Here is a 26233-nt window from a genome sequence, read left to right as displayed (position 1 = left end):
TTTGTAATATTAAAAAATGAATTTGTAATATTAAAAAATCAGTCACATTTTTTAATATTACAAAATAATTTTCTAATATTAAAAACTTGTCATTGAAGACGACAAATCCATTTTCTAATATTAGAAAATCAATTTCTAATATTCCAAAATAGTCTTTTAATATTAGAAATTAAATTGAATTTTTAACATTAAACAAGTGTTTGAAACTTTTTATTTTGTGATATAAGAAATCCAGTTTGTAATATTAGAAAATGAATTTGAAATATTAGAAAATGAATTTGTAATATTAAAAAATCATTTTTTAATATTAGAAAATGCTCATTTTTGTTCACTTTAGCTTGCCATAGATTTGATCAGATCTCATCTTGCGAGCGATAGACAGAAACACCTTGATTTTAAAACGATATAATTCTTATGTGTGGAAGTGGTTATAAATGCTAAAAAGTGGCTGATCGCCGGTCTATATGGCCACAGTCAATTACAGATAATGATTTTAATGATTTTAATAACACTTCTATACAGTCGTATGACAGGATATCAGTAAGATATGACAATATTGTATTTCTTGGTGACCTTAATTATGACCTAATGTTTAAAGAGAAGAAACAGACATTAGAGTCAGTCTTTGATATATGTGACCTGGAGAATGTAGAGAAAGATGCCACCTGCTTCACACAACATGCTGAACCAACATTAAATGATGTTATACTAACAAACAAAAAACACAACATACAAATTGTAGTAAATTTCAATTGCAATAAGTACACAATATGATATCATTTCAATTTAAAAGCAATGTGCCAGTAATTAATCCTCAATATAAATCATATAGAAGTTTCAAAAAAATTGATCATGAGCACTTTTTAAGAGATCTTGAACAAAGCACATTTAATGAGAAAATTGATAAGAACAATGATGTCAACAAAGCATATGAAGACTTTAAATCTGATCTTCTAAATATTGTAAATAAACACATACCATTGAAACAGCGAAAAAATGTACAAAATCCTGCTCCATTCATGAATCAAGAGCTTAGACAATCTATATTTAAGAAAATGATGTTGTACAATAAATATAATAAGGTAAAATCAAAGAAAAACTGGACAAAATACAGAGTCCAGAGATATTTTGTAAACAAAATCAAGCGTAAATCAGTCAGAAACTATTTTATAGAGCGTTGTGTAGGGGGACCAAAAAGCAAAGACTTTTGGCCCACCATCATACCTTTCTTAACAAACAAAGGTAGTTATTTTGAGAACAACATTATTTTATGTGACAATGATAACATTATAAATGATCAGGCAAAGGTTGCTAATATGTTTAATGATTTTTTTGTTAATGTAGCAAAAGATATTGGGTCAGACTGTACTGTAGATCAGAACCACCCTAGTATAAAAGCTTTATATAATAATTGTAGAACTGCACTCTACACGCTGACGTACTCCCAAACAGTTAGAGTGGGGAAACGCTCTCGGACCCACGTGGGGTCTAGCAGTAGGCCAGAGCGTCAACACAGCAGCCCAGCCGCTAGTAGGACATACTCTGAGTTCTTCGGTCGGGTATCCCGAAGGCTGGGCTTCGCTACCTCCAAGTACTAACATAAATTTACAAACAGAATCCTCGTAAGGGGCGGTCGTGCGAGATCCGTAAGGATAGTCAAGACCGTAAAAACCCCAATCATCATTGTAGAACTGAAGGTAATTTAATTTTTAAATGTATAGAAGAGAAATTTGTTGATAAACAAATAAACAAACTTGGTGTAAATAAGGCTACAGGTAAAGACGGGTTATCCGTTAAAATACTGAACCAGCAGTTGTGACACCAATAACAAAATTAATAAACAGATCTATCGAGCACTCTGTATTTCCGGACAAACTAGAAGAGGCTCAAGTGGTGCCGATTCACAAGAAGTATAGTCAACTCGAAGTCGGTAACTATAGGCCAGTCAGTATTTTACCCGTTGTATCAAAGTTTTTCGAGAGAGCCATCTTCCGACAGCTAATTGATTTTTTTTTCAAAATGTTTTTCACCCATATTTGTCTGCCTTTAGAGCAGGGTACGGCTGCCAGACCGCACTTTTGAAAATCATTGAGGATTGGAAGAAGGCTATTGATGATGATCAATATATTGCTTCCGTGTTGGTTGACCTCTCGAAAGCCTTCACCTGCCGTCCTCATAATTTATTAATTTTAATACTAAATGCATATGAATTATCTGAATCAGCTTTAAGCTTGATAGACAACTATTTAAGTAAAAGAAAACAATGTGTAAAAGTTGGTATAGATATAAGTACCTGGAAAGGTGTGTGTATATATATATATATATATATATATATATGCCGCAAGGCTCTATATCAGGCCCTGTACTTTTTAATATTTTCTTGAATGATATTTTTCATATTTTAACAAGCAGTTCATCGTATAATTATGCAGATGACAATACTTCGTCATATTCACATTCGGATATAGACACTATTGTAAATATCTTAGAAAAAGAAAGCTTAGAGCTAACTAACTGGTTTAGTTTAAATCATATGAAGGCCAACCCTGGCAAGTTTCAGGCAATAGCCATTGGTAAGAAAACTGAAAATAAAAATATTTCTTTTAATCTAGATGGTAATATCATACACTATGAAAAAGAAGTGAAATTACTTGGTGTAACAATTGACTATCAGCGTAAGTTTGATGCCCATATTTCTAACATTTGTAAAAAGGCATCAAGACAGTTACATGTACTTAAACGTATTAGTAAACATTGAACCAAATTAGCTAGACCTACTATATATTATTCATTTATCATGTCAAATTTTAATTATTGTCCCGTAATATGGCACTTCTGTGGTGATTGTAATACCAGAAAAATAGATAAAACACAGGAGCGTGCCCTTAGATTTATATATGAAGACTATTGTAGTACTTATCAACAACTGTTATTTAAATCTAAATTACCAAGTTTAAAAATCAGAAGAATTAGAATGATAGCAATAGAGGTGTATAAAATTATTAATAAACAGTGCCCATTATATCTACATTAACTTATTGAAATTAAAAAATGTAATTACTCTTAGAAATAACAACATAGCTGATGTTCCCAGGGTAAGGACAACTACCCATGGACTACACTCTTTCAGCTATGCAGGGGCCAAACTCTGGAACGAACTGCCGAATAAAATGAGGGAAGAAATGCCTTTGGGTCAGTTTAAAAGTTAGGTTGGTAGTTGGGAGGGCAGTTCGTGTCAGTGTTCCTGCTGCAGATCTCAGTGAGTTGTAGATCATTTATTTATTTATCTTGTATACTCTGGCTTTTATATTTTGATGCTTAACTTTATTTTTGTTTTAAATGCTTGAATTACTTTTAGTGCTTTTTATGATAGCTATTACATGAATGTCAGTTAATCTGCATTTTATGTTTGCTTTATATGCTTTAACTTTGCTTAGAATTGCTGTGCTTAAAAACATTATTTATTCTTTGCATGATGTGCGTACTGTTTTATGTGTTTTATGTATTGTGATTGTCATATATGTATGTCGCATAAAAGCTCTACAGAGCTTATGTTGTATTGTTACATGTAAAACCGACTTCAAATAAATCTTTTATGCTTTATTATTTCAAACATCCCTATGATGATATGATGTACACGTGTTTCAAGAAGTAACTTCTAATCAGCAGCATTAAAAGCAAATACATATGAAGATCTAAATCGAATAAAAGAAGTATTCATAACAATGAGCAGTTGATGTATCTGAAAGGGGTTATAAGTCAAAAATCACATTAATTTTGGGAAAAAAAGAGTTAATTGATTTTAAAATAATGACTAAAAATCTCTCTCGAAAAATAAACAATAGGCCGCATTTCTGTTCCAATTTGCTTGGCACTATTATATTCTATTGTCTTAGTTCAAGTAACTACATATTCTATTGTTATGAATTAAATTTATATATGGTATCGATAAAGTAATAGAATGATCTATACTTGAAATTGAGTTTGAATGATCAGTGGTTAGCAGAGTTCCATATACTTGAAGTCACTTTTTATTTTGCTGCTGTATAACAGTATGGTGCTTTCCTCGCAGTTGTTGTCGTTGAGCTGAAACAGAGGACTATAGCAACTGCGTGCATTTCTGAATGGGGTTAAACATCGATGTTTGAATATGATCATGTTTCATAAGTTTTCAGTTTTTGTCCGAATTCGGATCAAAATCAAAATTAATTTAATTTAAAAAAAAAAAAAAAAACAAACAAATTTCTTGGATATACTGAATCTTTTCAGATTTTTCGGTCTTTTGTGATCTTTGATATGCTTATACAGGGGCAACTGTTTCCTTGTGCCTGTGTAAATAGCCCGAGATTTCTCCGACATCCAACGGCTGATTTGCCAGACAAGCTGGACTGTGGGGCGTCAAAGCTCGTCCAATATCAAACTCATGGGATTTAGCGCACCGATTTTGATGCGCGCTTCGAGTCTCAAATTTACTGCTTTCATGGCTCTTGGAAAGTTAAAACTTGGTATTTAATTTAAGTTTACATTATTACCAATATCATGTATTTGTATTTCTGCAATAATATTTATACTTTTCTGTAGTGATTTTTGTTTTGAGAAAGGAAATTGGAATAATAGCAAACTATTGTGATCTTGAAAATGTCAATAGTGTTGCCTAATGTACATCTGACAAAAAATAAATGTCTTTCTTTTAATTTACACAATGTCGACTTATTACCGAAAATCCCGTTTTTTTTGTTGTTGTTTTTTTATAGGGATGTCCTGGCTTGTCTGACAAATTAGCCGTTGGACATCTGAGTAATTTCGGACTACTGTTTATAATGTTGTGTTGGAGCTAGCTGCAGCCTGCCCTGTGGTGTGAAGGTATTCTCTGCGTTCATACTCAAGTAAAAGTACATATCATTATATATCTTCGAAAATGTACTTTAAGGTCCATATCACAAAAAGAAGGGTTTGATGTATGTAAAGGGTTATGATCCTAACTTTTTAGGAATTGGGTGCCAACTTTGTAAACATTGCTTATATTTTGTCTAATTTCAAAGTTCTTAAACCACTTACAATTTTCTCGAAGTCGAACATATAATCACAATTCAGTCGGAGCTGAATCCAGTTTAAATATTTTGTCCATCTTTGTTCAATTAGGAATGTGGCATGTGCGGACGTACCCAACTGCATACTTTGTAACTTTTCTTTATTAAATTATTTTTAGCAAGAATGGTGAAGTCGATATAAGTTCATGGTACTTATAATAATACCGTATTAAAAGTATCGATGAAATCGTGACGAGTTCTCATATTTAATTAATAGATATTAATTTCTGTAGTTACAGAATTGTCTGTTTTGTAATACAGGGATCAAATAAGTACGACAGCGTATAAGCCGACTACATGTTATATATCGTGACTTCATTTCCTTTACATCATATCATAAAAAGCTGTCGCATTAAGCAAAGTTTAAAATTTGTGGCAAAGTCTTCATATTTACCGACATCAAAGAAATGATAGGACATGGCTGTTAACAAAAGTCGTAATGCTTCACGGGATGACTTACTAGATTGTGAACATTGTGGGCAGTCACATTTAACCACCAAAACATTTTCAATCATTTTTTCTTGTTTTGCGTCGGTAGGTCTTGTGTCACAATTAGTATTCCTAGGACTTGTTTTGAGTATCAAGAAGACAAAAGTATCAGTTCCAGAATCAATGTTTTTCGTCTTCCAGCTTATATTTATGGTTTCATTCAGTTTGACTCATCTACTGCAACAGGAAAGGTTTATTGGATGGACAGAACTTTCGGATTCGCTTTGTAAACTTTTGAACTGGTTTAAGCATTTTTCCAATGCATCTTGTATTTTTTTGTTGCTGTTATCATGGACAAACAATGGACGAACGTCGAAAATCCTCTCTGTAGCAATGATTACTATCAGTGGAGCCCTGAATGTTCCATATCTAGTGTTCACTGAGCTTAAATGGGAGCAAAAATATGCTATGGAACGAAATAACAGTTTCTCTTACACTATGAGCACATGCGAACTCTCGGATCACTACATGGACTCAATTGAGGTAACAGAAGTAGTGTGTGGGACAACAGTAGCATCAATTCTCCTGATCATCAAACTTATTGCTAATGTAATGAAGCTTAAAAAGATGGCAACAATCAAGGGAACATCGGACATTTCACTAGGATGTTTTGGTGTCGCTTCACACAATAGTGATAATGTAAATTGTAGGTGGCTTTTGTTTTTAAATATGATTGTATCACTCACCTTCCTCGTATTTGTGACACCTACAAGATATTTCGAGTTAATACTGTATCTGAAAGGGAACAGAAAGGCATTCTCAATAATTGATACTACTTATACGAATCTGGACATGGACAACTTAAAAGTAATGTTGGTGGTCTGTAGTACAGCACCGTTTCTTCACTTCCTTGCAGTTGTACCGTCGTTTGTAATAGCACGCACACTTGATAGGAAACTCATCAGAAAGTGGGCACTGAAACAGTTCGCAAGAAAAATTCCAATACGACGACAACAGCCAGTCGCTGATTTTTGGGCTACTCTGGACGCCACAAGTGAAGAGACGACGGACAATAGCGAGGTGGACAACGGGAGTACTATATGTACAAGAAACAGACAGTAGTGAATTCGTGGTAGCACACGATATACTTTAATATAGTTATTGATTTGATATCCAGAAACCCAGTGTGGACAATATACACTAGTTCCAGCCAATATTTTACTATATCGTTACTAAATCGCGGTAAAATAATTTTGTATATATACATGCGTATATGACAATCTGTGTAAATTGTATGGAGCAATCCAGTCAATAAATCTGCATATTTTATGGAAATCTTCATTGGCCAGATTTCTTGCGATGTATTGTTTGATAGTCGCCATCCTATTGATGATTTAAGTATCTTACATTCCCGATATAGCTTGTATTGTAATAAATTTGTACATGTTATTTTCATTTGGATATTCAGCCTTATATTATTGTTGAAATATATTTGCTGAATACCGAGTATTCAGTTTATGAATATGTATCAAAAATTTTAGTAATGCAGATACTATAGTATATGGTTATTCTGTTAATCAATTGATCTGTATTTGTCATTTTTTTTTTCATATCAGCTATTATTTTCGAGTTGGTAGTAACTCTTCACTAACAGAAGCAACAACATCACTGGTGATTTACAATGAGCAGATAAATGCATGTGATATCTTTCCAATGACTTCAGATCGTAGTAACTATATATTCAAGTTCCATAAAAAAAATCTTCCAATTAAGAATACCAATTAACAAAATGTCCAGCAAGGCGCACCTGCAAACGAGCACACTTATCAAACCCTCAACACTTGTGCTTGACATTTCTTATATGGTGGGACGATATCAATTATCTACAACGGCGCATTTTTGGAGGGGGTAACGTTTTTAAGACATTCACAGGAGCCTGAATCGCTCACCTGGATCCTGGCATTTAAATAAATCAAACAACGGTTGAAAGATCATCATCGTCCTAAAATTTGCACATGGGTAGATTTCAGTATGCTGAACATTTTTACCTATGGGCCAGGTGAGCTAAAAATGACTGCAGGCAATAAAAATAATAAAATGAACTGGAATCAGCTTGCTATGACCACAGATGTCGAATCCTGAATGGTTTGGTGCAAACTTGATGCAGCTCTGAAATTTGTTTTTTTTCTATAATATTTGACAACGAATAACTGTGAACAGATAACAAGAAATTAATTATTTTATTTGAATTATACTTATCACAATGCGAAGTTCAAAATAAACATAAACACGGTTAGCATACAGCAACTAATAACTGCCCAAGCGTCTACGAACGACTGCGGTGCCATACTACTACTCCTACACTTTGGTCATATCAAAATACTGATACTTTTTAATCAGGAAAAGGAATCATACGTCCAAATCAATTTTCTAAACGCCCTTTTACTACTTGATTAAAAGGCTTGCACACGGTACAACCCGCCAACAATGCATAGATGCGATGCCATGGTTTACAATATACAGTGAAAACCCGTAACTAGGATACTAATATTAGTGAAGAATTATTTCAACAGAAGGAGTGAAATTAGTCCCCATTGGAATGTCATTTAAAACACATCACATAGAAGTTCATAAAGATCCAAACACTTCAACTCAAGTAATCGTGTGGCAACAAAAACAATGTTTGTTCAATTCTCATAATCTTCCTTTTGTGGTCCAACTCAGTAGGGAACCACACTTTGTTGGGCAATTGAAAAATCGAAATTTGTTAAAATCGAATATCGGAAATAATCAAAATAACAATTGAAATTTTAATCGATTACATGTTCAATCCAAATGAACAAGTTAGATTTTATAAACATAACTTCTTAACAAAAGCAAGATCAACCAAATTCTGATAGAAGTTAAGATATATTTGCGCAAATTTTCTTTCCGAAAATGGATCTGAAAAACCCATAGTCCTGACATAAATATCCTAATTAATGTTCAAAATCGAATGGTTGCGTCGGGTGCCCTTTCCGATTACCGTGTACTCATGGATACAAGGTAAGTGCTTCTTTTATGTCCCTTAATACGTAAATGCTTAAATTCACGTTAATATATAAAATGAATACAGGCCTTCCTGTTTTTAACAATTTTCTGTCTGATGCACATACAGTACTGTGTTATTTAAGATTAACTTCTCAAGTTTGGAACTGCGTTTCTTCAGTACATGCCTAAACACAAGCTATATGAAAATAAAATGGTTCGCAGGGTGCAACCTAATACGACCGCAAATATCAAACCCTAAACAGTTGAGGCAAGTATTGCCACACCATTCAGGCTTGTAACAACTTTGAACTTTGTGATTAGACATTAGAGGTTAAGAATTTGACCAGAATCCAAGTGGCCATTTTTTGCTCACTATTCGCAAATGGTGAAAACATTTCCAACCTTCATTCTGAGTTTTAACAATTTAAGGTATAATTTCAAAGAGATCCATTCATTTTAGGTCCAGTCAAAATAACTTTTAAGCAACAGAAAATGCGATTAAAACATGTAGCATTATGGCCAAAATAAACACTGAAAAAAGTCTAACAGAAATTTCATAGTGCGGAAACCTCAAAATATGCACATCTAATTTCCTATGGAAATAAACATTAGAAAGGGGATATAACTCCGTTTTTTCCTTTATCAACTTCATGTGAAGTTACCGCAATACCTGGATGGAAGTATTTTTTCTTAAATATTAACTATCTCCCATATTATTTCGCACTTAACATGAAAGTTATTTTGAATTGGGATAGGTACCTTTTGAATTTTTCATTACTGAAAATGCTTATTTTCTGACACTTTCATCATTTTGAATTAAATCATAGTGTTGTTAGAACTGTAGGTTTTTGATTCTTGTGAAAACTGTAGCATGGAAAAAAATTCAAAAGATTACATGATGCAAAATTAAACTATTTTCATATATTTGCATTTCCACATTATTTAGAATTTTTTTCTAATATGTAAAGACTGAATATCGATCAATTACCGATTTCTGAAGTAAAAACTCTATTCGGTAGTAGAACAGTATCAAAGTTCATACACATTTACATATTTCGTTCTATTTCACCATTTCACCAATTTTTTAAACCTGTCCAATAGTAAATTTGCAATCACATTCAAAAATGCTTTAACGGAGTATTATTCTACACTGTAATTATACTGTAAATGGAACTAATTTCAGTTTGCGAAAATAATTTCCTTGATCAACATATTAAGATTTTCATAACTACACTTTTTTTTAAACAATTTGAATTTTCCCGCCAATTTTACTTAGTTAAAATCACTGCTCTTCACTTCCAGTTCATAAAATATTGATGATGGAATTGAGATTTTGACTGATTATATTAAATGGAACATGATTAGCACATTTAATGCTTCTTGGCAAATTACAGCAAGGACATAAATGCTAATTTACTACTAATCATCCAAACAGGAGTCCCTCAAATCTTTAGTTCATTCAAGGAGTTAAATATATAAATCCTTGGTTCATTTTAAGATTAAATCTTAATTTTATTGGCAGAAATAATAGAATGTTATTGAGCTGAATAATTGCCAGAAACATATTTACAGGTTAAAAAAAGATGTATTGAATGAAATAAAAAGAATTACATTTGGACTACATTATGCAGTGTTCTGAAACACTAGGAAAGTTCCAGCTATGGACCAGCGACATACGGTATTTTGATAAATTAAAAACCACAAAAAATGTATTGTTTAGTTTTGCCCTAGTAAAATGATTTTTTTAACCACAAAATGTAGAATAGTTATTTCATTATTTTCATCAAAATTCGATTACTTGAAAAATGGACACATGGTTCACTATTTCGATAGTTTCTAGTTCTAAGATAGGTAAAATATATAAAAACTCTTTTAAGTTGTCAATGATCCTCTAATTAATACTAAAATGTCTACCATCATATATTATTGATCAGATTATGATTTGTATCAAATTTCATTTCAGCTATGTTGACAGAGTTATCTCCTCTTTCCATAGAAAATTTGAAATGCTGGCACATTAGGTTTAGTTAAGACTTCTTTTCTGTGCTTATTTTGGACACAATGCTATAGCCTATAACTAAAATATCTTCTTTTTCAATTTATTTAGATAAAGGGCAAAATTTTGTTAGATTGAAAAGTTATCATATGCTCCTTTCTGGCACATACATATTTGGTTGAAAGTCACAACCTCCAAAATTATATCTTACTTTGATGGTTCTAATTTTGGAGAGATATCCATTCATCAATAGTCATTATATCAGGAAAATGCTTGCATCTGGCACCTTATTTCAAAAATGTTCCAAATCTTCAGCCCCAAAACAATCTGTGGTATAGAATATTGTAGAACATAGACATCACGTTTGTTTCTGAACCCTAATTCTAAAATAATTGGGGCCATAGCCTTGATAATCAATATCAATCTTTCCATTGTTGACTAGAACATTGTTATAAAATTATATAAAGGACAATCAACTAATTTTCAAGTTAATGCTCAAAACCCAATTGTCTACAAATTAACACAGCATCATACTATTTTACAACTGCCGTTTTTTTTTGTGGCCATATAAAACCCTATACAAACCATACAAAAATGACTGAAACTTTAATTCAGAAAAGGGCTTGGTTTAGATATATCAGCAGTTGTTTTAAACCTTTATGTTCACTTGCTTTCATTGTTGTGTTGATTTAATACAATTTCACAAATAAAACTATTGGAAATGGTAATGAGGCCTAGTCAAAGTCTTCCTCCAGTTTTAAACAGTGGTATATGGGTCTTCGTATAACAATTAGTCTATTGTTAGTTTTTTAAGGAAAATTTGCAAAAAAAATTAAAAATTTTGAAATGCTTTACACATGACTTCAAATAAACCCAGACCAGACCAGGTGGACAAGACTACACAAGCTTTGAGACAGCAAATTACATTTCTGCAATTCAGCCTCAATGCAAGGGGTGTGTGTGTGTGCAGTCCGAAGGAAAACTAAACTAGTGTTTAATTATAATTCAGGACAATGAGGACATTAATTAAGAAAAAAAAATCTTTAAAGGAGGTGGACAAGTTGTCACATTGACACCATGGCTTACTGGGATACACCATTAATAATGATACATATTTGTTTTTTTTTTTTATTATTATTTTCTTTACATCACTAGGTCCAGTTTTTCACTTAAGTGGAATAAATCTAGATGAATGGGTAGCACCGATACCAGGTCTACCGTGTTTAACTGGTTTGTATGTGATGCTGAATTCTCCAAGGTAATGTCCAATCATTTCAGGCTGAAAGAGAAAACATGAACAAGAGTGAAATTGATTAATAAAGATTTCTTTTTACATGTGCATTGTGTGAATTGGAGATTTGCTAAATATTACCTTGGAATTAAGGTTTTGAAAATTAACCAAGGTTAAATTAGAATGTCCAGAATATTTTTTTGAAAGAATCTTTTTTATGACAAAAAGCAGATATTGCAGAGTGCAATAATGGTCAAAGTCAATGAGAAATCAATCAATGCTGACTAAAGTTATCCCAACACTTGATTAAACTATTATTGATGGCCATGGTCTTTTAGGAAATATATGAGCAAAAGTTGTTGACATCATTTTTACCCAGAAGAAACTATTTGCACTTTTTTGTAAATAAAAAATTACCATAACAACCAACTAGGTTTATGCTTACCTAATGTAAGAAATAAAGATAGGAATTCTTAAGTTTTATTTACTGGTGACTTGATTTTTATAGTACCTAAAAAACTATTTAGTAAGTTTTAAATTAAATGAAATCAAAAACACACTATTAATTTTGGACTATAAGTGTTATTATTATCTGCGCACTTGAAAATGGTCTCAAGCCTTACAACATTAATCCTACTCTAATAGTATCTATACCTTGATTTCAACTTGGTTGAATGTTTTTCCATTGTAGACACCAATAATACTTCCAATCATCTCTGGAACAATTATCATGTTTCTTAAATGTGTCTTGACTACCTAAAAAATGAGGAAGTATTTATCAGTTGATATATATATATCAAACTAGAATAGTGCCATAATCACTGACAATTTGATAACTTACAATTAAGGGTCTGGAATTTCTGAAGGAAGATCATAGTCAGGCTTATTTAATTTTTACCGATAGCTTCCGATTGGCTCGTGACGTCACTAAGTCGGTTTGGTACTGATACGAGTACTGCATATGATATGTAAACAAAGAATATTCTGTAAATATTTCTATGATTCTGTTTATCTAATCACCAAAACATGATGACTTGTCAAGTTTATGATTGCACGAATGATAAAAGAGAAATGTTCTAAAAGTTTTTTTACCAGCAACATGAACATTCTTAGGAAGTAGCCTTAAGATTTTCCTTACAACCAATACTATCTGGCTGCAAATCCTGTTGTGCGTCAATGATGTCTGACATTTGCATGTTGTGCCTCAATCTCTTCTTCTATTTATTTTGGGTTGCAGTTACAGGAGAAAAGCCCCAAATTTTTTCGGACATCGTAATCTATTACCTATTTACTTTCACAAACCGACTTCGTGACGTCACAGTTCGACTGATCATGGTGGCGCCCATAGGCGTGGGAAATTCAAATTTCTTAATTATAAATCTCGATAAATTAAAAAAGAAAAGGAAATTAGTTTGTTTCAATTTAATTTTCCTGAATATTTAACAGATCAGTTTCGATATTTATGACTTGCACAATAACATGGTCTTCTCCTTTAAGGACGCTCTTGTATAGAAAATTTGAAATTACGTGTCATTTGTTATTTTCTTGAAAGAAATGAAGGAACTTAGAAGTAAAAGAACAAAATTGTACTGTGTCGGCTATAATTTTTTAAAGATAGTACTCGTTTCTATGTGATGTCACACAGTGACACATCACAGGCTTTACCTCACCCAGAGCTAAATTTAGGTAATTTCACATGGTTTATCCTTGTAACGTACAGTAAAACCTATTTGGGCTTTAAAGAGTAATCAAGGGAACCAAGGTTATAGCGGTAATCAAAAGAATGTAATCAAGGCACAAAGACCAGAAATGGAAAACAGACATACACAACAAAGAACATAAAGTAACTAAAATCATACATACAAAGTAACAAAAGCAAACTCGGACTCCACTAAAAACTGGGAGCATGGACCAGGTGCACCGGTAAGGTAAGTGTCCTCAGCTTTTCTAGAAACACTCGCCAAGTTTCTCATAAAAGTTGTATCATTTTAGAAGTGTTTAGTTTACCAAGGTTCCAAATACATTTAGACTGATGACTTTAACAGGTGTCTGGTTTAGAAGATTTTCAGGTTATTCAGGTTTTTGTTAAAACAGGTCTCATGTAATCTAAAAATGTGATCCCTATACATAGGAGATATTCTATATGCCTGCCTACAATGTCAGTTAACTATTCTAGCATCATCGTTTGATGTTGTAAAGAGTTTTGCATAAGTTCTAATTTTTTTATTGCTATGATATCTGAATTTGGATATGCAATTAAATGTATGGCACCTTATCGAACAATGTTAAAGAAATTTATACACTTTTATTCAAGTAATTGTCTAGACAACAGGCAAATGCTTGTTAGTGGCCCCTTCTTGACAACTTATTCCTATTTGGTTTAAGTTGCAACCCAAGTGGTCTATCCTAGTATGGGACATTAGGTTAGTTGCAAAGAGATTCATGTACTTTTTTCTCAAGTTATAGCCCTGAGTCCCCAAACAAAAAAAAATTCTTGTTTCCAGACCTTTTTTCCTCCTTATTCCTGGGTAGATTAAGTCACAGCATCCAAATACAGCCTTGCTTAATATATAAAAAATATCTATGTTGACAGTTTCCGACTCATGATTTACCTCTGGTTTTTCAAGTGGTCCAGCTTCTTTCTTTGCCTGTCTCAGTCTTTTGATCAAAGCCATTGGCTTTCTTTTCAGACCCTTTGACAGTCGTCTACGGATTCTGCATGGGAAAAGTTCCATCAGCTGCTCACTGTTGAAAAAAATAAAAATAAATAGTTATGTTTTGTTTACATCAGAGGCTTAATAAAACCCCACATAATTTTCTTTTAGGTCTCTGGTAATAGTCATACATTAGTGTATAAATTTTTTCAACAATGAATTAACAAAACCCATGTAAGTAAGCACAAACTAACATTATGAACTCTGTTCCATGGGGATGAGAAAGTGGGTGTGATAATCAGGTTAATATGTAGCATGGAAAAAGAAAATACAGAGTAAAAATATTGTCATGCAGACACCAATAAATGACATGGTGCTATCGTAACCTATAACATAGAGCTTGATTGAAGTCGCTGCTTATTTGTTTAATCTAGAATTTAAAAAAATTTCTTCAAAATACTTAATTAACCTGCAGTTCTGTAGGGGAAGTTAAACCTAATAGTGTTTAAGCAATACATATTCTAAATGTCAAATGGGGACAGTTTTCAAAATGACCACTCACTTAGCATTAGGTCACTTACTTATTCATGGAATAGTTTTTTTCTGAAATACCAAATATAAACCTGTGTTAGCAGTAAAAGGTAGCTGATTAATTTTTGAGGATGGCCTTCAAATCAGGCCTTTCATTAAGAGGCAGTACCAGATACTTTAACCCTCCTAAGCTACTGAAAGGTACCTCCTACAAAACCAAAGGTACCTGCATTGCAAAAAGTTAATGAAACCCCTGTCAAATACATTGGACATTAGCCACAGCATTTGCCTAAGCCTTTATTTCTATAACAGTGTCACTAATGCAAATATTCTACTACCGCTAACACAGACAGCAACTGTAATACACCCTCCTACACTTTGATTACCTACAGTATTCAACAATCCTACATTCTAGAAGTTCACAATTTCCATGACAGGTTATCATACGCCAAATGGAAGAGTGGTCCTAAGTTACTGACAATTCATATTTTAAATCATATTGCACTTTCCCAAAAAACCTCACTTCAAGATCATATAATGGACATGTACACTACACTCAAGAGCAGAATGGTTCTCTTAACACTTAAGTCCGACCAGAGTAAAACTCGGCGTTACACCAACATATTCAGTGTTTAATACCCTGATTCCACCTAGCCAACACCGACCTTTGTATATTGTAATAGTCAAATTCAACGAGGCGTAACAGGGAATTCATTGTAAGATTCGATGTATATTCTGTTTCTCTGTTAATTTGGAGCACTCCAGTTAGGATAAAAATTTTGTCATGCTATTAAACATTCTGTACATTCTATTTTTTTTTTATAATTTTGTACATGCTTATCATTGTTAATTTTTTATTTTTTATATATACATTGTGTAGCTGTCATGGAGAAATATTACTTCATATTTTTATCAAGTAATAATGTAATCTTTTGATATTTTAATTTTGCACTTTTATATTGATAATTACTATAATAATTATAAATAAAACACTTTGAATGTATTGATTGTTATACCAACAATTTTGATTCGAGTGATGGACTTGTAAAAAACAGTCAGGTCATGCTTTTTGTTTCTGATAGTTTTAATGATTGAACTGCTTTTCCAGATATAAAAGATTACTTAAGGTCCCAAACCATCTAGATAATGTGTACGAAAGAATTGCAAAGTAGAAGCCTTTAATCAGGACTGCAATTATTGTCAGTAATAAGTTACAATATGTTTATCAAATGAGGACAAGACAGCGACTTTGTTTCTTCATCAGGTCATTTTTGACCACTTAAAATGCTTCAAATTAATTCTGAGACATTTCTTACTTTAAGTACATTTCAAATACAACCTACATATATCTTTATTTTAATGAACTGAGGTAATTGAAAAAGTTGTTTTGTCTTGTCATGATAAGTTTTGTTAAAGAATTTTAATTGATGCCGATCGATGTTTACTCCTGTATAAAAATAATCGCATTTTGGAACTTACACAGTTGTCTATTTTTAGTAATTTAAATGAACACGTTGCATACAATGTCTCTGATGTGTGTCTGGTCATCAAATTGACTGCAATTAATTTTGACTCAATACAGGACAGTAATGAAGTATTTATAAACGATAAATATCTGTTTTATGATTCCCAGGTTATAATTGCTAATTGTTAACACCACATACTAATTGTCCCAACCACTGTTTTAATGTGCTGATGGCTTTGATTAAAGATTGACAAATCAACAATCGACTCATGTTACAGTGGCTACTCTGGCTTCCAAAATTCTGTTGCCAGAAAAATCGCCAGTTGCCATTTTTTGTCGCCAGTTTTCAGAAATTAGGGCCATAGGGTGCCAAAAAAATTATACTTAAAAAAAAAAAAAAAAAAAGACAGTATAAGTCCACTGTTGAATTATCTTTGTCAATTCATCAAAATAACCTCTCCATTCATGATATACAAGTACCCAAGATTCACTCTTGATGCATGTATAAAGCAGGTTTTTTGCTCTAGTCTGTCACTTTCATATGCATAAAATAAAAAAAGTACTACTCCAGTAGCAGGTATTTTACTTCTATCAAAGACTTTATATTAATATTCTCTTATAGTCAATGATTTTAAAACATGTTCACCTTTGTCCTTTATGGTTTAATTTATCTAATACAATTTTTTAGTTTATTTTTAACAAACTTGATTCTTTTTCTCAAGTGATAAAATTTCAATCTAAACTCAAAACTACATTTTGTACCATGGACCATTAACTGTGTCCCTGTTTAAGTATCTTGATATCTGAATAGCATTTCTTTAATTAGATTTTGGGAATCCCCAATCTATTTGTTTACCGATTTTCCCGCCAAAAAAGTCACATGACAAAAGTGTAAACAAATGTCATCCATTTTCTTTTACCAATTCTTTCATTTAAAAGTATTTAGACACTTCCTGATGGGATAATCATTGTTAATTGGATTTAATTTATTCTGTTATTAGGTAAGTCTGTTTCTGAATGTATTACATGGTAAACAGGGCTGTAAAACTTGTGTGCAGCTGCGTGCACATGTGTGCACATGGCCTTAATTGTGTTTACCTTTGACCAGATGATGAGAGTTTTGATTGGCTCAATAATATATTTACATTTGATTGACACCTCCCATGAGGATATTGTCAGTCACAGTCGCCTGGTCTAATTATCTTTAATTGCCTTCAGTCCTAAAATGGTCATAGTCAATTAACTCTGACCAGGTGTCAACACAAAATTAGAGGAATATCTGTTGCTGATAAACTTCCTGTCAAATTTATAATACAAAACCTAGGTGCCAAGAAAATCGCCAACTGACTATTTTTGTTGCCAGATAAAATAAAAAATCTCAAATTGCGACATTGGCGAAGCCCAGCGCGACCCCTGTGTTACTAGCGTAGATTTCACAAGTCCACTTGACTCCTCCGTTGTTATTGCCATGGGTCCCCAATGAATTTTGCAGGTCAGTGACCTGGAAGCTCAAGTGCCAACATTCATATTGTCGGAGATCAATGAGATTAACTTAACAATACTGGATGAATTTCAAACCCAGGTCAGTTATTCTCAGTACACAATTAACAACCAGTAACTCCCGTATTTAACCGAGAAAAAATCAGACTGACATGGTGTTTCACCAATTAATATGGATTTATAACTTGGACTTGAGTGTTGGTGAAACAAATGCCCCCGAGTGTACTGTATGTGCAATATGTCCATTCAAATACTGCAGTACATTTTCCACTTATATGCATGTAAAATTTTGTAAGTCAAATGTTTAAGCATATACATTAGCAATATTCTATTTTTATTTTAATTCTTGAATTTCAGGTCTTCCACTAGTTCTGTCTTCAAGAACAGATTGTTCACTGTCAAAATGCATCAAATTTTTTTATAGAATATTTGATTACTAAAGATGTTAAACATTGTCTGACTATGTCTAGTAATTTGTACCCTTAAAAAAGCCTCTGTACCCCTAACTCAAAGGTCAGGGTTGCACAAATCCCCAGATGCAAAAACTAGTGGGCATGCTGATGTGTATTTCCTAATGTGAACATACTTAGACATGTCAAGAAGCTGGTCAAGATCAACACCTCTGTAGGCATATTTCCTGAAGGTACGTCTCTTCTTCTTTTCCAACAAAGCCTGTTCATCAACTTCCTGCAATATGAAAGAAATCTATAATTATTATCAGAAACAATTGTGATCATGCTTTTTAGTTTTCCTTCCAAGAAAATAGTACAAATGTATCTGTAGCCAGACAATCACATCCAAGTCTCATACAACCTACAGGAGATTCACAAAAAGTTTAACCAAAATCTGGCATAATACATGTAACTTTGAGGTTTCAAACAGGTTGGGAACAAGTCCTGAAATAAGGGTTACCCTCCCCCCAAAAAAAATATTATTTAAACTTTCAACATATATGTGTATATATACCTCATTTTCCAGTGATTTTGTTAGCCTTAATTTACCTCTGAATTTCGGCTGTTTCCCCCAGATATAATTTCACAATTCTGTGTATTTATTTCCCAAAATTATAAAAACTCCCAATGTAAAACTGGTAAAAATTTGATAGTTTACTTTTGAAAAGAAAAGCCTCTGCTTAGATTTCAAGTGTTGTGGTTCTGATTTTTGTTTCCTGAAGCGCTCAAGAGATTCAGATGTCGTTTATTTCTGGTCCAAAGTCGGCGCAGGTACGATTTTCCATCCAGAAATTCAACTTTACTTCTTTTCATTCCCTAATACACATTTTACCCTAATATTTCTCGAGACGGAATCATGTCTCACAACACAAATTATACTAATTCAAAAAGTAAAATAAACGCGACACAGCAGGTTCTAAAACCATAAAGGACTTATTCTATACAACTCCATCTACAAGTACTGTAGTGATAAAAGTGACACAAAGAAGATCGTACAGAAAATTGTTGATGGCATTATTTTAAACATGTTTACATCTTGCTCCAATCAGCCCAGTGTTGACATGTGAATTAGATGACCATATTGAAACTCCCCCATCAAAAATGAAGAGACTTGTAGTAAATAAATCACCCCTTATGGATCCTGTGCAATTAGAATTTCAGTTGAAAAGTTCACAAAATGCAGCTTTTTATGTTGAGGTATACTGGTCTGCTTGTCAACCATTTGACTTACAGCAGTACTCATCTGTTTCATTTTAATATTTTTACCAACGGTGTTCCAGCAAGGAGTACCTGACTACATGAATTATATACATGTCAAATTCAATCATGAAGACTTTTCCAACCTTTTCCAAATGTCCAAAGTAAACTGTGTTTGTATAATTGTCTAATAGAAACCAGCTTACATAAACTTTGATGCAATCATGAGAATTTGTCACAGGACTTAAATGAAGAGTTAACAAATGGACACCTAGACAAACAGGATGAAATGTTTAAGGGACTTAGACATTTCTTATGAATTTTTAGTGAACAAAGTGAAACTGTACTCTCAAGTAAGTTATAACAAAGATCAAACTTACTTGTTCTCTTTAATATTTAAAACAATGAATCAATTTTACATGCAAATAAATCTTATTTGTATGTATATGGCTGTTTTTTGTTTTGGCGCTGTCGTCATGGTCTGCATATTTTTTCCATTTTTTGGTGTAAATTTTCCCAATCAAAAGGGAAGAGGATATTCGGAAAAATATTAACAAAATCACTGTTTCCGAAATTTTTTAAATGAGTAAAACACCCACCATGTGAGGAGTAGTACAAACAGGGGTAAACCCCATCTCTTTCAAAAATCTTGTTCCCAACCTGTCACCCGATTTCAGTTTTGCCAATTGGCAATCCCACCAAATTCAGGCCTTTCATAAGAGGCGGTACCAGGTACTTTTATCCTGAATTACTGAAAGGTACCTCTTGAATTTTAAAAATTTCATACAATTTTATTATTATATTAAACAAAATAATGAAAAGTGCCTCCTACAAAAACCGTAATAAATAAGGTACCTGCATTGCAAAAAAAATAATAAAACCTCAGACAGGTGTGGAATCTCACAATTCAACAACCCTGTACATAACTGCTCTAAAGTGTGACAACTCTCTATAAAATGAAGGCAAAAGTAGCCTTATCATAAAATGCTGAACTTGTTTTCTGAATTATGCGATTCATGGAATACATAACAGAATACTGAAGATAAAGTTAGTGAAATGATCTGGACCTCCATATTTTGAAATGTGTGATATGTGCATGGTATTACTGTGAGACATGAACTCCTCAGAAAAAAACCCACTATATTTAAGAGCAAAGACTTGAATATATCAGTGTTGAAAATACTACGTTCGAGTTTGGAAAGATGCTCATTCCATGAACCAATCCCTCCCAACACTAAAACTTGACACATCTAATTAAACTATTATGAATGGAGTTTCGATTAAAGTACAAAATTTATTCTTACTGAAACCGATTGAGAAGATTTTAACTGATTTTCATATAAAAACATGTACCGTAGACATTTTCAGAGTTGTGAAACCGGAAAAAGACAGATACCGGAACTGGAATTAGAAACGAGTACTGCTCGCTGAAACGGAAGTTAACTGAGGACAGGTGCGACAATTTGTTGACAGGTGAAGAGCGACGAATAAAAATGTGAATTTTGATTGTGAAGAATGGAAGAAAGATTCATTTTCTTCTTAGATATGTCTAGACATGGCAAAGGCGGTCATTTTGAGATTTAAACGCAATACGGAACATGAAAAAACGTTGTATTCCGGGAGTTGATACAAACTTATGTATCGAACATGTCAAATTCGTTTCGATTATCCAGACTTTTACCTAGGTTCTTTAGGAATGATAAGTTAAGTTCCGGCAAACATGGTGATTCTAAAGGTGGACCTGTCTGTAAAGTCATATTTCTGGACGATGCCGACCAGTTATTTTCATTTAAGGTTTGTTTACTAGTAGTATAGCATGCAAAAGAATATCCCTATCAGCTACTAGTATGTATCATATGAGACAGTGATACATGGATTGCTTACAAAGAAGAATAGGCTCATACCCCAATTAGTGTTGAAGTTGCTTAGTCAAATCAAATCATAGTTGGAAGTTGTATATGTTTTGCATCATAAATGTTTTGTATGCTGTAACATCATGAAATCAGGGGAGTTGTAGTTGTAGCAATCCCCTTTTCTGGTACAAAATGTATCTTCCAGATTTTTTACCCATTATATAAGATCTTGCTATGTTTGAACTTCTCTATCTCCCTCGGAAAATCCCTTTAATACAGATAGTATGAGACATTGTGATGCCTAAAATGGTAAATAAACCTGAATGAAAGGAAGTTTACATAATACAAATTCAGGAATGGTTTGGAACTGTTCATGGTAGGATCTGTCAAACTGTCATAATAGTCATTTGTTTTTGCAGCACAAGCAAATCAGCAGAGTTTGAGAAAATTCAAGTGCGGATGTGCTGGGAACCTTTCTCTAACATTTTACCATTATTTTTACTTCTATACTACACATATTTAGTAAAATATAATAATAATAGTTTAGAGGCATGTTAGGTGGACAGTTATGTACATGCACATGTTTAATGTATAAGTAGCCTATATAGATATAAAAGTTTGCAGTACACATTAGACTTGTGGCAATCTCTGGAAGAACTCTGCATGTACATTTATAAGATCTTTGCGAAGAAATAATCCAAATTTCCAAATATTCTGATGAAATGATATAATAGCTGGAACTCTATAAAATAGTAAAGAACTAGTCCGTTTACTAAAATCAACGGTGAAGGGGGGCAAGATGATTAAATGCTCAGCAAAGCAAAGAGTAATCAAGGGACCCAAGATTCTAGCGGAAATAAAAAAATGTAATCCAGGGACAAAGACTAGACATGGAAAACAGAAAAACACAACAAAAAACATAAAATAACCAAAATGATACATACAAAGTAACTGAAGTAAATGAGCATCTCAGATTCCACTAAAAACTGGAACATGAACCAGATGCACCTTTAGAGTAAGCATCCTCTGCTTTTCTAGAAACACCTGCTGAGTTGCTCATAAAAAGTCAAGTCTGGGGTACCTTAGACAAAAGAATAAAAGAAAACTTAAGATATGTTGAACAAATCATTTCTAACAGTGCAGATAGATACATTAGTTCATGATGATGACCATAAAACTTCTGTTGTGATGACTTCAATCTTGTAACGACATAACCCTGATCCACAAGCCTAATTGTAAGAAGTTTAACATGATACGAAAAGTCTGCGTAGTTACAACAAGCGCTGGCATGGGGTAGATGCGATGTATAAAATCCCCAAAACTGGGATTGTTTAACTTTATTGTGTCAAGCAAGAGAATTTTTGGAGGATTTGTGAAAAGATTTCATGCAAAAAAATTAGGGGGTGTAGATCTGTGTCTGGAGGCAAGTGTATCAAACTAATAAGTAATAAAAAGAAACCTTCTTCCTGTACATGAAAATATTTAATAGTAATTCAATCTTTTATGGACAGATATTACTTCAAGGCTTGTGGACATACAACAATATGAAATGTACATTTCTTGTAGTTCATACACAAAAGTTGAAAGAATCAGAAGTTCTAAAATATAATACACACTTCAACAAATAATAGCTACATGAACTTTTTAGGCTTTGCCATTCAAAGTACTACTAACTACATGTACATTGTAGAAGCCCTATGCAGTGTAGTTCCTAACTTCCTTTCAAAATAAGTATTTCTGACTTTTTTTTTTCAACCCTGACCTTGTTTGCATCAGTTCTACACTTAAACTTATTACGACTAATTAAAGTCACTTAGTAAAGGTAAATTACATGTTTAGTGATATCCCACCATGGGTTACACCTTCTCAAATAGATATTGGAGTTACAGTTGTAAGCAAATTTCCATGTTTATCCTATACATGCTTTATCTTTGTTTACGTTTGACAGGAGTTATTCGTGGCATTTGTTACTTGAAGAATTCATTCTAATTTCATTTTCATGTACTGGGGGTATCATGATAATTTGGATTTAAACACATGATGTAGTTGAATATTAGCATGCTGTTTTGAATAAATGCAATCAATTTAACTTACACTATTTATAAAAAAGCAATTCTGAATTTTCTCTTTATCTTCTTGTTAATGTTTAACATTGTATGTTCTTGCTTCACCTACATGTACATGTATGGAATTGAATGTATAATTATTTTATCAAAAAATGATTTGTATTTGGATAATTACAGTAATCTTTTTGTTGTATATTTGTTGAGACATCAAATTTTTATGTCGCTATGTACTTAGTATTTATTCTGATAAGTCTTCCTGAGTGGATGCCATTAATTTATATTCTATTTTATTTTTTTTTGTTTTCATTTGAAGAGAGGCTTTTAAAGAAAATGGTATTTTAAGTTTTTGTGGCCTTGAGTAATGATTCATTCATGATGGTTAATTTCCATTCAAGGGGAAGATAATACATCAGATTCAGGGTTTGGAATGAACAGGAGTCCACAAAGGCACTTGCTAAATCCCCCCTAAATTATGAAATGTTTCTTTTTTTCTTTTTTACATTTTTGAAAAAAAAATTTAGTACATAATTAGAGAGCAAAGAAAGTTGAACAAAATAGTATAGTCATATAAAGTAGGTACATTTTGTTGTTGTTTTTTTTGTTGTTGATAATTTTGACATTTACAAATAAACTAACGCTTTGATCCAGAATACATATATCTGTAAAATTTCTAGTAGAATTCATTTTTCCCAATACAATTGTATTATGATATTACATGTACTAACATAAACTGGATCCTTTCCAATCTGTTTATTGTTCAATGTGTCTTCCTTCTTTTTAAAGGTGTGAATGCTCTTTTGCTCTACTAAAACATGTAAGGTCTGGAACTCTTTTTACAAACATTATCCTTTTATGGAAGTATTTTAGTTAAATTTAAAAAGAAAATTCAAAAGTATTTAACTCCACACCAGCATTTATTTGATTAACAAAACTGTAAGATTTATAATATAAGCAGCAAGATATAAATCAGCTCTTGGTGTGTAAGGGAATCCTTTTAAATTCTGTAGATTGTTAAATTATGCAACATAAACACCTTACTTTGTGGTATTTACAAATAACTGGTATAAAATTACAGTTAAGTAGTAGGAGACACATACTTTAACAGATTATTGTTGTTATGATTATGATTTTCAAGGAGATTAGGAGAGTTCAGTATACCCTCTTTGTGTATATTGATTTTAATTTTACATGTCATGGCCGTGCTTTGATCAAAAAGATGCTGTCATTTGTAAATTTGTAGATAATGACATTTTTTCTGCTAACCTTAATTCTTCATATGCAATTTTGTTGTAACAACAAAAAAGCTTTATATTAAATGTTTTGAAATAATATAAATTTTCTAGTCAAATTCTCTTTTTATAAGAGATCTCCATATATTAAGCACGGGATGTATATGTATTTTTTTTTTAGTTAAAGGCTTGTATAATATGAAAACTAATTGCATTCTTTATTTAAATGAAACATAAGATTTATTGCAAATGCAGTGTTGCATTTCACAATTACAAATTTTTTTTATGTTGATACACATGAACACATCAAAACGGTATTAAAAGTTCACAAATCCAATACATTTTGTAAAATTAAAAAGTAGAAAGATTTGAAATTTACTGTAGAGGTTAAAGTGAAATTATTTCAGTGTTACAATAGTGAATTCAGTTTGTTTGTGTTTTGTCACCTTGGCACTAATTATCAGATTTTTGTCAGTTTATCTGTTCTAATACACAATTTTTTTGAAATTCAAGGTAAACCAATAAGTACATAAGTATTAATGATTGATTGATTGATTGTTGGGATTTAATGTTGGAGCAGCAATATTTCAGCTATATTCAGACGATGAACATGAAATGGATAATAAAATGAACATGAAATGATAATGAAATAAAAAAGGGATGGGACACAAAGGCAACAGGGTTGACAAATTTAGATTGCCACTAGAAAAGGGGAGGGATAGGTAGGGTCGGGCAATTTAGCCTCCTGTGGCGGAGCGCAAAGGTTCCTACTCTTATTGAATACCACAGCAGGGTTCTAAGACGTGCAAGGAACATGGCATCTTTCCTAACATGGTGCACCACTATTTATGTGCAGTCAGGTTTTCCGTATTATAGCCTAACAACCCCAGCATGTAACACGCCAGGGGTACCCCATTCCACCACCTGGGGCACACATCCCAGTTGCTCTGTGGGCAGAGCGCCTAGCCCCAGGCTAGGTTTCTGAGCATTATTTAGTCGCCTTTTACGACAAGCTTAGTGCTGCTGCAGGCCTATTCTTTTTACACCCAGACCTGCACAGGGGCATAAGAATTAAAATGCTCAACTCTTTGTCATAGACAATAATGATCTGATATTTGTGTGTTTAATAACCTGAGTTAGCTTACTAACTCTCTAGTCAGGGCTTGAGAAAAACAGGGAGAAGTGACTTCTCTTTCAGAGAGACACTAGGGAGAAGTGGGGATGAACAGGCAGAAGTGAATGTGTAGATGCATCATTTACTGATGGTTCTTGAAATTATGTGTTATATATTACTTACATGCACACAATATAAGAGAGATAATGTTACTTTTTCTTGAAGCTACATATGTAAGTAACTAGACTAGTTACCAGATACCTTCCAAGTTTTTTTTAACCCTTTATGTTAATTAAAGGTAGGAGATTGAAGACACAACCTGGCCCTATCTATAAGAGAACAGTCATCCTCATTTTGTACGACTTCTTCACATGGAAAACAGTAATGTGTTAAAGA

General features: G+C 32.7%; 2 protein-coding genes and 1 long non-coding RNA gene across 10 annotated transcripts in view; 2 read left to right on the top strand and 1 right to left on the bottom strand.

Moving 5' to 3' along the window:
• The first annotated feature begins 1372 nt into the window (after window positions 1–1372).
• On the top strand, window positions 1373–6927 carry LOC148622229 (uncharacterized). Its single transcript, XR_015920600.1, has 3 exons — window positions 1373–1944; window positions 3068–3259; window positions 5629–6927. It is a non-coding gene; the product is annotated as an uncharacterized LOC148622229 (long non-coding RNA).
• Window positions 6928–11659: 4732 nt separating this feature from the next.
• LOC148622228 (small ribosomal subunit protein uS19-like) lies at window positions 11660–21007 on the bottom strand. Its single transcript, XM_088571904.1, has 5 exons — window positions 20929–21007; window positions 18513–18613; window positions 14389–14521; window positions 12431–12532; window positions 11660–11824 (listed from the first exon to the last, which is right to left on the bottom strand). Exons 1-5 carry the CDS (start codon window positions 20935–20937, stop codon window positions 11711–11713), a joined length of 459 nt encoding a protein of 152 aa, XP_088428030.1. The 5' UTR covers window positions 20938–21007; the 3' UTR covers window positions 11660–11710.
• An 8-nt stretch (window positions 21008–21015) lies between these two features.
• The window catches only part of LOC148622226 (band 4.1-like protein 4), a 45297-nt gene continuing 40079 nt past the window's right edge, over window positions 21016–26233 (top strand). For 5 of the 8 annotated variants that reach the window (XM_088571897.1, XM_088571896.1, XM_088571898.1 and 2 more), the window contains exon 1: window positions 21016–21369. In XM_088571897.1, the coding sequence (XP_088428023.1) occupies window positions 21223–21369 (147 nt within the window). In that variant the 5' untranslated portion in view covers window positions 21016–21222. The remainder of the gene's footprint in view (window positions 21370–26233) is intronic. The other 3 variants (XM_088571901.1, XM_088571902.1, XM_088571900.1) reach the window with 1 other exon arrangement.

This window comes from Perna viridis, chromosome 3, assembly GCF_037379345.1.
Source record: "Perna viridis isolate PV_CMFRI_1.1 ecotype Kerala chromosome 3, ASM3737934v1, whole genome shotgun sequence".
NCBI classification, from domain to species: domain Eukaryota; kingdom Metazoa; phylum Mollusca; class Bivalvia; order Mytilida; family Mytilidae; genus Perna; species Perna viridis.
Note: the sequence above shows the minus strand (reverse complement) of the source record. Positions and strands in the feature narration are given on the sequence as shown.